Source organism: Eubalaena glacialis, chromosome 8 (assembly GCF_028564815.1).
Source record: "Eubalaena glacialis isolate mEubGla1 chromosome 8, mEubGla1.1.hap2.+ XY, whole genome shotgun sequence".
NCBI classification, from domain to species: domain Eukaryota; kingdom Metazoa; phylum Chordata; class Mammalia; order Artiodactyla; family Balaenidae; genus Eubalaena; species Eubalaena glacialis.
In genome coordinates, this window is record NC_083723.1 from 58,210,743 (window position 1) to 58,227,083 (window position 16,341).

General features: G+C 35.0%; 1 protein-coding gene across 1 annotated transcript in view; it reads left to right on the plus strand.

The window, feature by feature from the left end:
* The window catches only part of ANKMY2 (ankyrin repeat and MYND domain containing 2), a 34,469-nt gene that overhangs the window by 9,071 nt on the left and 9,057 nt on the right, over window positions 1-16,341 (plus strand). The window contains exons 3-6 of the mRNA XM_061198527.1: window positions 3,770-3,908; window positions 5,636-5,734; window positions 11,698-11,858; window positions 15,941-16,155. Coding sequence (XP_061054510.1) covers window positions 3,770-3,908; window positions 5,636-5,734; window positions 11,698-11,858; window positions 15,941-16,155 — 614 coding nt within the window. The remainder of the gene's footprint in view (window positions 1-3,769; window positions 3,909-5,635; window positions 5,735-11,697; window positions 11,859-15,940; window positions 16,156-16,341) is intronic.

Below are 16,341 nucleotides of genomic sequence, written 5' to 3' on the forward strand. Positions count from 1 at the left end.
AAAAAAAAAAAGAAATAGAAGTAGAAATTTCCTACTATAAACAACTGAAAACACAACATTTATCAAAAGCTACTGTTTATCAAAAGCTGTGTCATGTGGCCAAAGTCATATTCAGAGGAAATTTTGTAGCACTTGTTATTGTACTTTAAATCTTTGTGTTGTTCTGAGCTTTCAACTCATGAAATTAGATAAAAAGAATAAAGTATACTTAGAAAATATAAGAAATGAGTTAAGAAAAATAAAATAGAAATAAAAAATTTTAAAAGCTATCAAGCACAAGCAACAAAAGAAAAAATAAAGAAAAAATTAAAATTAAAACCTTTGTGCTTCAAAGCACACCATCCAGAAAGTAAAAAGAAAACCCACAGAATGGTTTTACAAATCATATCTGGTAAGGGACTTGTAACTAGAACGTATTAAGAACTCCTACAACTCAATAATAACAATGACAAATAGCCCTATTAAAAAAATGGGCAAAGGATCTTCTTCTTCCAAAGAAGACATATGAATAACCAATATGCACATGAAAAAAGGCTCAAAATTAGCTGCCAGGGAAATGCAAATCAAAACCACAATGAGAGGACACTTTACACCCACTAGGATGGCGATAATAAAAAATATATAGATAATAACAAGCATTAGTGAGGATGTGGAGAAGCTGGAACCCTCGTGCTTTGCTGGTGGGAATATAAAATGGTGCAGCTGCTCTTTAAAATGGGTTGACAGTTCCTCAAATGATTAAACATAGAGTTACCATATAACCCAGCAATCCTAGGTATGTAACTAAGAAAAATAAAACATATGACAATACAAAAACTTGAACATGAATGTTTATAGCAGCATTATTCATAACAGCCAAAGGTGGAAACAGTCCAAACATCCATCAACTGATAAGTGGATAAACAGTGTAGTATATCCATGCAACAGAATATTATTCAGTCACAAAAAGGAATGAAGTCCTAGTGCATGCTACAACATGGGTGAATTTCAAAAACATTCTGCCAAGTGAAAGAAGCCAATCAAACAAGACTAAATATTGTATGATTTCATGTATAGGAGATGTCCGAAATGGGCAAGTTCGTAGACACAGAAAGTAGATTAGTGGTTGCCTAAGGCTGGGTAATGGGATGGGGAGGGGTAATGGGAATGACTGCTAATGGGTATGGTATTTCTTTTGGTTTTGACAAAAATATTCTAAAATTGATTGTGGTGATGGTTGCACAACTCTGAAAATACTTAAAACTATTTAATTGTAACGTTAAATGAGTAAATTATATCACAATGAAGCTGTTAAAAAAGAAAAGATAAAACAAAGTTATCAATTTAAGACCAAAAAAATAGACACAATTTGGAAAGTATAAGCAAGAAAATAATAAACACCAAGGAAGTGAGAGCATAACTGCAATTATAAGAGGAATTGTCATAACTTTTTAAAGCCAATTCATTTGAAAACCCATATGAAAGTAGTGATTTTTTAGAAAAATAAAAATGAATGTATTTATCTCATATAGAAATAGAAAAACTGGGATAATTAAGGAAGATTTGTATAAATGTATTTAAGTGCCAACTACCTTCTAAAGCTGCAAACCTGAGTAAGCTTTACAAAACATTCAAGGACCATTTAATTCTCATTTTACACAGATTGTACCATTAGTTCATAAAAAGATGGGAAGATGCCTAACTCATTTGATAAAGTTAGCATAATGCTGATGCCAAAATAGGAAGGAGCCCAAGCAAACTATGGGCTTAATTCACTCTGTAAATACAGATGCAAAAACACTATATAAAATATTAGCAACTTGATCCAGTAGTGTATCAAAAGAATAATAAGACTTAACCAAGTAAGGTTTCTCCAAGAATGATAGGATGGTTCAGTTTAGAAAATCTTTCAATGTAATTCACTATATTACAGAATAAAAGAGAAATATGATCATCTCAATAGATATAATGCATTTGATAAAATTTAACTACTGAGGGTAAAAACTCTTTTAGCAGCTTAAGATAGAATGGCTTTTCTGTAACTTGAATAAGTTTGCAGAAACCTTCCACAAGCATTGGCATCCTACTTAACGTTAAAACATGAGACACACTCCTACACTTAAGGTTTAAACCTAGGAGCACCAAATTCAAGACAAGGAGGTTCCTGGAGCTTCTATGAGTGAGCTGCACACAGATTTGGCCTCCTTGGTATTCCTTGAACCCAATGCTCCTCTCCCCCAATGAGTTTTACACTTGCATTCTCTTTACTGGACCATTCTTCCTCTAGTTATTTACATCCTTTGCTCCCTCCAGGGCTTTGTTCAAATGCCACCTGCTCAGAGGGACATTCTTTGAATGTCCTTTTAAAAATAACAATCTCCTCTTACCTTCTGCCGTTCCCTCTCCCCCCTACTCGATGCTGTTTCCCTATAGCACTTATTATCACCATCTGCCTTGTCACCCCTACTAAAATTTAGTGCCAGGGACTTAGACTTTAGGGGCATGGAATTTGCTCATTGCTACCCACAGTGCATAGATCTGTGTCTGACATATCTTAGGCACTCAATAAATATTTGCTGAATGAATGCTGCATTTAATGATATAGAGTTGTAACTTAGTGGACTAATATTGATGAATTCTTTGATTTAAAAATTATGGGAGAGAAACTTTATTTTTAGGATCATCATATTTAAAGTTTTTAAAACTACTAAAGTTTTAATCTCCTTACCATTTTCCCATTACTACTCTCAAGAAACATTGACTACTCCTACTAAGTTGCCTCTTGTACAACCTTCCCATGATTCTCACATCAACAAGCCTCTGATAATATTGATGACGATGTTCATTATAATAGTCTAGAATCATCAAGAACAATTTCAAATTATGTTAGTATTCTAAGATTTGCTAAAAAAAGAGATTGTATGTTTTAGAGAGGTTTTCATCCAGAGTAACTTTGAAATTCCAGCACTCAGAGAGTCTCTCCTGGATTCTGAGAAGATTTACTTACAGGGAACATCTCATTTATTTATCCACCAAATAGTATTAGGTACTCAACATATAAAGTTGGATGTTTCATTGGATATGGAGACTAAACAGTGTAGCCTGGTGTAAACACTACCAATCATTTCTCCATATTCATATAATCATATATATAACCAAATCATATATATGATCAAAATATAAATGTGATCTTGAGGATCATTGTTTTAAAAATGAGAACACTGTAATATACATTTCCCACATCTTGTTTTTCTCATTGGCAGTAATTCATGGAAATTTTTTCAATTCAATAGATACAAATGTATTCAATTAGTAACATCATACTATTCCATGCTATGGATATACCCTATTCAACTTTCCCCTTGATAAGCATTCTATTTGTTTTAAGGTTTTTCCTTACTTTTTTCTTTTCTTTTCTTTTTTTTAACGCATTTGTATCTGCTTGTTCATTTGTTTCCCCAGGAGCTAAGTATGTGTAGTAGAGATGAGAACCCTGATAAATTTAAGTTTTGGTCCTTGCCCTGGCCATTTTAGTAGTCATGTGAAGTTGAGCAATTCTTCTCTGAATCTGTTTGCTAATCTGTAGAAAACCTCAGGTAATAAAACCATCTTTTTTCTTCAGCAGTTTATGGAAGAGCCAAGTGGGGAATTGAGTATAAAAATGCAGATTATAAAGATGATTTTATTAATTCATTTTATTTTGTGTTTTAATTTAATTGCAGGAATTATTCATAGGCAGGGGGAAAGGTAAATAAGTCAACTTAATACTTTTTTTCCCTTTCTGTTAAAGAATGGAATGACTCCTCTAATGCATGCTGCATATAAAGGAAAACTTGATATGTGCAAATTACTTTTACGACATGGAGCTGATGTAAATTGTCATCAACATGAACATGGATACACAGCCCTCATGTTTGCTGCACTTTCTGGTGAAGTTTTACCATTTATTCTAATATACCAAAAATAGTCGCCTATACAAATTTGTTATAAGTATATGTACATTTTTAAATTAAGCGCATTTTTGTTATAGTAATTTTAAGATCATGTCTCGTGGAAAGACATGGTGGGAATCGGTTTTGAAAAGCTATAATGTATGAAATATGTTATATAGTTAATTTGGTGATGTTTCTTTAGTTATTTAAATCACTTGATTCTTTGTATTGACAATATATTTTGTTTAGAGTTGTGGAGCTAGATCTATTATTCTTACAATTTAGTTCCTTTGCTGTTCTATAGTTTTATATTTTGAAGTAATATGAAAGCTTCTTTGTTGTTCTCTTGAGAGAATACCTGCTATGATAGGGCTATTTGCTTCAGTGACATTTAAGTACTAAATATGATGATCCATTTAGAAACGTACTCTGATTCATGTTGCTTATAATTTGCTGAATAAAGACAATTGGAAAATATCTAAATTTAAGTGAAATTATCTGTCCTTGTTACAGTTTTTTAAGAAAATAAATATGTAACTTAATATTACCATGCTTTAAAAGCAGTAATCTGTATTTTTATAATCCTGGGGGGAAAAAAGCATTTCTAAGCATAATATAAAATACAGAATTCAAAAAGGGCAACATTGCCTAATTTGATTACATAAAATCTTAAAACATTTCCATATATAGAAAATACCATACGTAGAGTTAAAATATAAATTTAAAAACCAAGGAAAATAGTTATTACTATTTCTAAAAGGGTTATGTCATTTATATGAAGAGTTCTTATAAATCAGTTAGAAAACAGCAAATACTACAGTAGAAAATTAGACAGAAAATTGAACAGAGAACAAAAGAAATACAGCTGGCTAATAAGCTTAAAACGCTCTCAAAGATCTGCAGATTAGAACAACAAATGATAACCTTTCACTTAAACATATTGGCAAAGGTTAAGGAGGAATGATGATGCCCAGTCTTGGCATAGGAACTTTTGTGCACTGTTTTGGGGAGTGTACATCAGCCCAACCTTGCTGGAAGGCAGCCTGGTAAAATGCATTTAAAATATGCATAACCTTTGATCCTACAGTGTTTTCCAGGAACTGTTCCTAAGGAAATCATAGTTCAAGCTTGCAAAAAGTAATGGGAAATGCTGTCCACTGAGTATAGTTTATAATAGCAGATTATCTGTAATGATTCCTTTAGTGAAAGAACACAAATAGAATCACTATGAATGTGTAGATAGGACAAAGTATAAAAAGATAGATCCTCAACTGTCAGTAGTTATCTCAGGGCCTGTAGGTGTGAAGGATGGGATGAGTTAGTAGACATTAAGGGGAGTCTTTTATTGATTTTATTTTTTCTGTCTTTGTTTTTTATTTTTTGTTTTGACTTTATACTAAGCATTATTCTTTTTTTTAATACTAAGTATTATCATAGGAAAAACATACTTTGTCTTGTTAAAAAAAAAAAGTTATATTCAATTCCATACCATTTTTGTATTGCTTGATGTGTTTTCTAGAAAATAAGGTTGATTTCTATGTGGGTTCTATAGCATTTTACTTTTTGCTATAGTTATGATTTTGTTATATTTTGGAAAAAATGAAAATATCCACAAAATAGAAACCTAAAACTAAGCAGAAAAAAAAGGGTACAGATTATTTAAAAGGGAATATTTGAATTGTGCAGTCCTTAATTTTAACAAATATGTTTCTTTTTAACTCTAGGTAATAAAGACATCACGTGGGTAATGTTGGAAGCTGGTGCTGAGACAGATGTTGTCAACTCTGTAGGAAGAACAGCAGCTCAGATGGCAGCCTTTGTGGGTGAGTTTTTATGGCAGTTTTACATTAGCTTATACCCAGAATTTCCCCCATGGAAAAAAATACCACTTTGCTTCTCAGAGTGTAAATACTGTCATGTTTATTTTTAAAAAAGCAAATGTTTACAGTTTTGTCTAACTTAATGAAACACCTAATGACACTTTGGATAACATGAACAAGCTATTTTGAATCTCCACTCTGAAATACAGAGTGTGGTAAGGCCTTTTTGTTGCAGTCAAATGCTTGAATGAGAATATTTTACTCCTCTAAGGAAGTAGTTTAACCTAATGTTTAAGAAGAGGAACTGTGGAGTCAGTGATCCTGGGTTGAAATTCTGGCTGTACCACTTAACAGCAAGTTACTTAATGATTCTGATCTTCAGTTTCCCCATTGCAAAATGTTTACATGGTTATTGAAGGGATTAAATGAGATGATAGACCTAAAGAGCTTTACATGTAGCTCTCAATAAATGCCATCAGTTATTGCTGTTTATAATAATTACAACAATGATTAGGAAGGAGCATTAATGATAATACAATATACAGCTGTTTCATTATCATCCTCATCAACCACAAACATTTATTGCGTGTGCCCAATATTTCTTGGTGTGTTAATCCTGTTACTTGATATAATATAGGGGGTTTATAAGAGAGTGGGAATGAATATTTGATGTTTGGTATTTTGGCCCCAATGAGTTGGCAGTTAGAAGAGTCCATTGATAGAAAAGCAATGATAGAAATATCTGATTTATTGGGAATGTAGTAAGTAGCTCTGTGAGGCCTAATGATTCATTAAACAGATCCTTAACATTCACAACCTGTAGACCAAGCATCACTCTAGATGCTTCGGTGAACAAGACAAAGGGTATTCCTGCATTCATGGCACTAAGAGGATAGAGGCAATGACTGTGTGAAAATGTATTCCAATGGGTGACTTAAGGGTTCCATAAAAATACATCAAAGAGAGGGATCTTCTCTCCCATTCCAAGGGAATTTCAAGAGAGAAATTACATGTAAGCTAAGATACAGTGGGAATTAGTCAGATATGGGGGACAGTAATTGTATATGGTGTTAAATTTTATTATTATATTACTTAAAACTACTAATAGTAAGTACTGTTGATTAAGTCAGTCACTGAGTCACTTTATGACAGCTCTTTGAGAACAAATATTCTTGTTTTATTTTACTTCAATTCAGGAGGATTTGAAAAAGGTATGGCTTTGCTGTGCAAACTTCAGAGAAATATTTATCTCCCACAGTTAGGGGCTCCCTAGTTGCTACCACCTCAGCCCTCAGCTAATTTTGAGGGTGTCAGTTTAGTAAGAAAAGAACACTAAACTAGGAAACATGAGACTCATATTTTAGTTCATATCTGCTCCTAATGAGTTACAAGATCATAGGCAAATCCCTTCACCTCCAGATCCTCAGTTTTCTGATATGTACAAAGAAGCCAGGGAATTAGATGATCTGAAGTTCTCTTTAACTCTACAAGTTTTCGTTATGTCCACAATGTAATAAAATAGAGCTTAGATAGAGGTTAAGTAACTTTCCCCAGATCACAGGGCTGGAAGTGGAGGAGCCTGCACTTTCAGCCATTAATACAATGCTTTTCTTTTTCTCTGTTTTCTTAATACTATCAATACTACGTTAATAAAAATCTAATGTACACCTGTCCACAATTCCATCCTAAAGTGAGGGTAATGTTTTCATTCCATTTTAATCTATTTAGACTAATTTCATAGACAGAAAATTACATTGTACCCTTTCAAGTTGACATTATATTTTCCTTATAGTTAGTCTTATTAAAAACTCATTCTCCCACTTTAATTCCCCTCAAGCAGATCAATATGTATACATATGTACTAACACACGTGTAAGATTTTTTCATCTTTTAAAAATAAGGTCATACAAATATATTCCTTGCAGCTTGTATTCTTCACTTACCAGGACACCATGGAAGTCCCTCCCGTCTCGCTCAGTATGTGGCTATTTGTGTGTGTGTGTGTGTGTGTGCGTGTGTGTGTGTGTGTGTGTGTGTGTTTCTTTAATGTGATTGGCCTGGTCTTGTTAGAGTAAATTTTCTTTCTCCTTTTATTAACTTGAAAGATCAAGAATGCTTTTATATTCTACCAGTGCGTACTCTCCTATTCACAATGCTCCCAGTTAAACCCATATTTCTCAGTTACTATCTAGAAACGAGAGCAAAACTATACCCTGTGCCCTACCCTTAAGGTTTTGCATTTGCCCATTTAGCAACCCCAACAAGATGAAATCCTTATAACTCATTTATTTCTCCACATTCTCTGTGTTTGCCTTGTCAGGCAACAGGCCTTTCCTTTCCTCCTCCACCACTACGACTAGCTGTGGACTTGCCTGAGAAAGTCTAGAATGTTTGGTGCCAATATGTCATTAGAGTGTCAGTCATGGTGTGTTCTTTCTCCTTCAGCAGTCCTCACCATCTACAGTATAATTTCTCCATCGTGCTGTCTCCACCCATTGGGATTAACTATCTCTGCTGCCAAGGGCTCTTGTTCTCCACTCTCTCCTCTCTTTTCTCCTTGCTCCATCTTGAGATCTCTGTTCTCATTTAGGTTTTGCTTACAGGACATTCTCAGATGGTACGTAGGTTGTATATTGTTTGAAACCCATCATAACCAAAGCTCTCTTTTTCTCTGAAATGCGAGTCATATGTTGGCTACTTTCATGATTCTTATATCCCTGTTCTATTCTCTCAATCATATGTAGAAGTTACTCCACAGTTCTCTAAATCCTGGTTTTGTAAGTGAGAATGTGATTTATTTTTCTTTGTCCACTTTTCATTTCTTATTCTGGAACTGTATTTCAATTTCAGTTTATCCTTGAAAGTAAAAAATTGTACTAGCATGTGTCTGGTTGTATGTATGTTCTCATTAATCCTGCCGAGGGCTGACTCAGTGAGCCCGTTCAGTCTAGAAGACTCAAGTCCAGTGATAGTAATAATGGCACAAAATGATGCACTGGTCCCCCAGCCCCCACCCCCAGCATTTATTTTCTATATTAATAGTACTATTTTATTTGTAGGTATTCACAATTCATAAATTAAAAACTCATAAAACTAAATATTTAATAGTTTAAATTATAAAGTTTAAATATAAATTAAGTAAAAATTTATAAAGATAAACTTTAAACATATATGTATATCACTCTAATATAAATTATTGGCAGATTTTTTAAAATAAAATATCAAAATAACCTCTAAGTACTACCTAAAATGAGAAAGATTAATGTTGGAAAAAATAAAGTAATATTAAATAAATATTAAATATTAAATATTAAAGTAATATTATTTTTTTCCTTCTCACAAAGGTGTAATTTTAAGAAACCTGTATTTCAGTGTCATTGTTAGGTAGCCAGTATTTTATGTACAAATATTTCCAACTGCTAACAAGGCTTTTTCTGAGTATACTAGTTGGGGGACTGATGAGAAGATGTAGTTACAAGCTAAGTCTATATTTTCCTCTGATCCCTTTACCTTCAAATCTTCCTATGTCTATTTTGATATTTAGAAGCTATTTTATTTTTTATTTTAATTTTTTAAAATTTATTTATTTGTTTATTTATTTTTGGCTGCATTGGGTCTTCGTTGCTGCACACGGACTGTCTCTAGTTGTGGTGAGCGGGGGCTACTCTTCACTGTGGTGCGCGACCTTCTCACTGCGGTGGCCTCTCGTTGCGGAGCACGGGTTCTAGGCTTGAGGGCTTCAGTAGTTGTGGCACGTGTGCTCAGTAGTTATGGCTTGCAGGCTCTAGGGCACAGGCTCAGTAGTTGTGGCGCACGCACTTAGTTGCTCCGCAGCATGTTGGTTCCCAGACCAGGACTCGAGTCCCCTGCGTCGGTAGGTGGATTCTTAACCACTGTACCACCAGGGAAGTCTCTAGAAGCTATTTTAGAGCACTTTTTTTTTAAACAGGAACCTCTTATCTTTTTATTGAAGCTGGATGTGTTTTAGAAAGCAGTGCGATTTGTCTTCATCTTCTTTAGTTTCTTCATGTACAGTTGTAAATTCCTGCACACCATTATCTGTGTTACTTTTGGTGCTGTCATGTTTACATCCTGCTTGTCGTATATTTGCTTGTCATTTTTCTCCCTTCTTGAAGATTATGTAGGTAGAAATGATCATTTTCTAAACAGAACACTTCATATTTTTAATATTTCCTGTTACTGTTTGACTTCTCCTCAAGATATATACAATGGAGATTTCTGGTTTTAAAAAAAGAAAAGAAAAAGAAAAAGAAACTGGTGTTTCAGCATTTAAGAATAACATCAAATACCAAAAATGATACTGTGATCACTACTAAAATTTCCCTTCATATCATGGATGTATTCTTTTATCATTTGTTTAATTATTAATTCTCCATCCATTTCTTTTTTTTCCTGGATCTGTTTTTCAGCTCTCTCATCTCTTCCATAATGATTTCTATATCCTAGTTTTTCTCTGTTTTGAGATATTTCATCCCCTTCATCTTCTACATTACTATTTTAGTTCTCGGTAGTAACCAGGATTACCTCTTTCAGTTTGTCTATTAACTTTTAAAAATGGAATCTTTCTGTGGTCCATGAAAGTCTCTTTACATACTGTAGTTGATCTGCTTAATTTAAGTTTTCTTCTTTGGTGGTTGTGGTTATGGTTTGGTTGTGGTGTGGTTGTAGTTGTCAGAACATGTTCCGCGGAAGAAGCCCTTTGTTGGAGGCATTGCAGAGTCTTTCGAGATTGGATCCCCTTGGGTCTGCATCTCCTAGGCAGTCAGGTAAAGCCGACAGGGTTCTGGAGCAGTGAAGGGAAGTGCCATCTCTCTATACCTGTGGGCTTAGGGTTAACAAACCAGGAGATATTTTGTCCTCTGCTGAGACACAGCGAGAAGCCGGTCCACTCTTGGGTTCTCCTTGAACTCTCAGGCAGGCTGAGCCCTTTGCCAACCTCAAGGGTCCACCTGGCCCACAATGCAATCCCCCCACAGGTCACCTGTTGTTTGCAGGATCGAGCAGATGCTCCCTGGACCGTTTACAAGTGGGCAGGGGCCACAAGGGCCACCCAGGGTGGACCCCTCTCCGGGAGCCCTGGCATCTGGGCCGACTCCCCAGGGCTCTCCGCCGCTGGTCCCTCAGCCCTTATCAGGCAGAGCGGAGGAAGAAGTCTGTTTTCCGGAGATTCTGGAAGAGCCTGCACCTGCAAATGTGCCCTGCAGGTACAGCCTGCTTGCCCAGAGTGGCCACTTTCTTGCTCCAGAGAAGTAGTGGAGAGGGAGCCAGGGAGGGGGAAGCAGCAGGAAAGCACAGGCCACCAGCTTCGCCAGGGAAGGTTTTGCTTTCCTAGAACAATTTTTACCTCTGGAGATGGCTTAGAGAAGTGGCACAGGGATCTATGAGGAGCCGTAATGTGGATTCCAAGCTTACAGGGGCAAAAGCTTTTTCTCTAATTCATTTCACAAAGAGGCCAAGCTTTTCTCAAATTCAAGGAGGAAAGAGATTAGCTTAACAATATGAACAGTAATTATAATGATAATTAATAACTTTATACAGAATAAATTTAAATTCTGTGTAAAGAAAGCCAGCTGTGATTAGGGAAGAATGAACATCATTTGTGTAGGGGTGGAAGAAGAGACATTTAAATTACAAGCAACTTTTATTAAACATTTAGGGTCAATTTTAAGTTGAACGTTGCTTTTTTTTTTGTTGTTATCCACATAATCTTCTTATGTATTGTGAATTCTGTGTCTCTAAAAGGAGATTATTTCTTGATCACAAAGCATGCTTATAGATGTTCCCCAGAACATTTTACCTCTCCTCCTCCCCCTCTACTCTCCTTTCCTACAAATTAAAGATGTTGATGCATGTTTACTTCAGAAAACAGAGTAACATAATAAAAAAATGGAAAATGTCTTATTTTGAATAATGAAATTATATATTTCCTATTTTTCTATTAAAAGGTCAACATGATTGTGTGACGATAATCAACAATTTCTTTCCTCGAGAGAAACTGGATTATTACACTAAACCCCAGGGACTGGATAAAGAGCCAAGGCTGCCGCCAAAGTTGGCAAGCCCACTGCACAAAATTATCACCACAACAAATCTTCATCCTGTCAAGGTACTGTAGTGTCTACTGTGTTTGCTTTCTATTCAAATATCGCTTCAGAATTTAAACAGCTCTTAGTACATAGAATCATAATTGTCTTGGGCTGCTTTTTGTTGATGTAAAGCTTGTGATAGGCTCTCTTGTTCACTTGATACAGTGAAGGAGTGCTGTCATTTGAAACCTAGAAGAGAGTGAGGGACACAGCCTAGAGCACGAGGAAAAGCTAGGTAGAGAGATGGCCGAAGCCTAGCTTCCACCTCATCTCACAGTGAGCTCCGGACCATTAATGGCTCCAGAGCGGCAAGGGACCCAGGCTTTCATATGTCAGTCTGTCATTGGCTGAGGTCTGTCCCCAGAGGGAAAGGACAGCTTCCCAGATAGTGCCAAGTGAGGTGGCTGTTTTTGGATGAAGGAAGTTCCCTGAGGAAGGAGGCAGCTCGGAGCCCACAGCAGCCAACAATCCAGCAGCAGGGACCTGGTACACAGGCCTGGTAAAGAGAATCTGGGTGGAGAACCAACAGCATCTACTACGCTAATTATCCTTCCAGGAAATGTTCTGAAATGTGATAATGAACACATTTTTTTTTTTCATGCAAGTAGGTATTTGATGCATTTAAGTAATACACTTCTTCTAGTAAATAGTCAAATCACACAGATTTTCATACTTAGTAGACCAACCTGGAAGTTCAAATGGCTTAACTGGGAAACTTCAGGGGCTATTGTGAACTATTTCCACTGCTATTTTCTTCATGTTTTATATATGACCTTTTTGTTTGTTTATAAACTGATTGTTTTTTTTTAAATTGATCCAAATGAATATTATTTTTTCATTGAGTCATCACATAAAACTCCATGTGTGCTACAATGATGCTGTCCTTTTTCAAACTTCAATGTCTACCATATGTCTTCAATCATAATGTATAGATTTGATAGTAACTCAGAGCTGTTTGGTGAGCAAGACAGTATGTTGGGTCAAAAATTGAAGTTTTCCCTTAATACAAAGTGTTAATGTAGTGAAATAGATTTCCTTTGTCTGTTACAAAAGAATCTGGAATATACTGATTGTCATTAAAATAATTGGACAGCTCTCATAAAGTAACTCTTTTGAAAACTAACACTCAAGTTCCAAATTGTGTATGATCTTATTACTTTATTGCTACATCCCTTTGCATATGGTCTTTGAAGCTCGAGGAACAAACAAATCAAAAAATACCTTTCATGTGGCCCTTCACCCAAATTAATTTTCTGGACCATCTAGAGAGATGACAGACTAGCAGATCCCTTCCCAAACAACAGACAAGTGGTATCTATTCTGTTTTTATTTTTCAAAACTCAAATGTTTTACTTAACATTCTGAAAGAACCGCTAGAGGCAACACTTATGACCCTAATTGGGCAAAAAGGAAATTCAGTCATGAATCAGGTGTTTGTGTTTCTAGTGGAGATTTTATGGGACTTAGGATTTAACCTCTAAAAAATATTTAGCCTCTTCTGTTTCAGTCTTTCTTTCCCTCCCAGCACACACAGGAAAGAGAGAACTCCTGTGAACAGTGACTCCCTCTCCATGGCACTTCTTCTTTTAGGAGTGGAGCGAGCTGGAGTGGGAAGACAGGATTTTTCCCAGGGATACAGTATTTCTCAATGTAGAGAATGTGTGTGGTTTTACAAGGCCCTTGTCATTCCCCCTCTAGCCTGAGCATTACAGAATATTCTGGGTTTGATTGATTTGAAGAAGTTTCCTGTATGTATCTGATTCACTGTGTCTTATATCTGTGTCCACCCTTTGAGATTGCAGTAATCGCAATTATTGTGATAATTGAGTCTATGGAGTAATTTTTGATGTTTGCACAGAACCTAGTTTCTCAGGGTTAAATATCCTAAGAATTATTGTACCTCCAATTATCTTTAAAGGCACATATTTTGAGTAAATTTGATTAGGGGTATACTTATACAGACAAATTGTAAAGGTATATAAACTAAAATACCTACATTATATTTTTTAGAGCACTTGGTCTTATAAGAGAGACTATTCTATGATTATAGTACCTTCCTTCAGACCACACCTTGCTTTTTGTAGGTATAAATAGTCTATTCACTTGAAAACCTTTCTTTTATCCACACTTTAGATAAAAGCTGCCCAGTTGCTTTTGTGGTGGCCCATTTTCATTGCTTTACCCCTTTTCAAGCTGGCACAGGTCTTCATAGGGCTTATTATAAAAAAGTAACTAATAGCCACTCTACCAAATCAAAGACCTTTTAAAATAAGCACAGTACAACACTCGATCCAACAGTGCACCTTTTCACTGCATTGTACCTAACACAGATACATTTGCGTGGAGGTTAAGTGGCTGCTATAGCAATAAGGATGTTTGCTTTCAACAGGGACTTGGGGAATTGTGCTAATGCCCAGAATACAGACATTATAATGGAGAAAAACAGAGTCACAGGAAAAATGACAATAGAGTTTAGCAGAGTCTCTAAGTGATTAGGAAACAGATGTGTGCAAGTGATCCTATCTTTTGATTATTAACATGATTTTTAAGCCCAGAATTGATTTATTCCTCTTCAGTAATTAATAATGATTCCCTTTATAATAAATATATTATTTTATAATGCTGCAGAGATTAAAGGAAGGAAACTAATTCAAATGTTATTATTTTGTTTGCAGCTATGTAAATGCTTCAGGGAGCTCACTGTTGAGCTGTGGGTATATATCATTTTTTATTGCGTGTACTGCTGTACATTATAAAATAAATAAAGTCTAATGTCTTAAAAAAAAAATCAATCATTAATCTGGGTTCTATTTGGGATTTTTTAAAGAATTCTTACATGTAAGTTTAGATCCTATCCTTTGATTACAAATGCTGTATACAAAATATTGAGCAAACAGCTTCCATTGATTGCAGTTGACAGCAGAAATATAAACAGGTAATTAATGATATATATTATGGTAGGGAAAGTTGTCAGCAAACTTGTTACCAATAAGGATTCTGATTATACTTATTTCATGAAGTCTAATAATTTGTTATTGAGTGCTATATTTTAAGTAAAATACTAGGTTATATATCAATTTAGTAGTGTCAAAAATAAGTAAAAAATTTTAATTTAACAAGAACATTTAATATATGTTAAATTTTCAAGTAGGAGGCTCGGCATGGGTTTTACTTAACAAATTATCTTCATGTCTAAAGAAAAGGATCTAATTCATGAAATCTGCTACCTGTTGTTTCCTAAGATTACCTGGGACAGGTATTTAGCTGTAACACGTAAGTTAACAAATACTGAATGAACTTCTGCTCTGAGAATACAACTGTGCCTATGTTACACACATGTTTACATTACTGTATCTCATTATGGATTTTTACAGCTGTCCTATGCAAGCCTAGCACAACCAATAAAGAAAAAAAAATACTCCTTATTACACTAAATTTGGGCTTAATTTGGGCATATATGGGAAGTGTGGACTCATAATGCATCAGATTGGATAACTCTCTTAGAATCCCTTTTTAAAGCTATTTTTGCTTTCCTCTTTGACCTATTCACATTGGTGATTAGAAGCATATTAGGAAAGTTTCCAAAGAGAAATGTAGTCAATCAGTAAGTAATACACCTTTTATTTTTAGACTTCTGTCAGTAAAAATCTTCATTTCTTTATAATTAACAAGAATGAATGAGAATTGTGGTTTTCCTAGCCATGAAATCCTAACACTCAGTAACATTAACTAAAAGTAACGATTGCTCTGTTAGTTGATTCTATATATAAAAGGTGTACAAATATGCCATGCTTATCTTTAGTGAAAGTGCTTTTAACAGAGATAGTGAAACCATGATTCCTACTGGCCAACTAACACCCCAGTTTAGCTGGATGGCAAATCACTCAATAACTGATACACAGAATTCAAGAGATTCCATAATGTCAGGGTCCTTCTGTATTAGTTTTACAACTTGATCAGTGGCAATTTGCATTCTAATTTAAATTAACACAGTAAATATATGACCATAAGAAAGACTTTATTTGGTAATCAAAACTGACTACCTAATTTGTACATGGAAAATCTCTCAAGGAATTTCTAAGCTCACTGGGATTTCTTCTAGATTGTGATGCTTATAAATGAGAATCCTCTGCTGGCAGAAGAAGCAGCTCTGAATAAATGCTACAAGGTGATGGATTTGATTTGTGAGAAATGTATGAAGCAAAGAGACATGAATGAAGTACTGGCTATGAAAATGCATTACATCAGCTGTATCTTTCAGAAATGTATTAACTTCTTAAAAGACGGAGAGAATAAATTGGACACCCTGATCAAAAGGTACTGTTTTTTCCCATGTCATGTATAAAGTACACTCAAATGGATAATGTTTCATTGTATGAAATCTCATTATGGATTTAAAAATTAAACATTTTAGCAGCAGATGTTAATGTTGAGATCACGTTTCATCTGTAAGAAACAAGGGGCACTCATAGCTAAATTGATTATTCCATTCTATACTCTTTA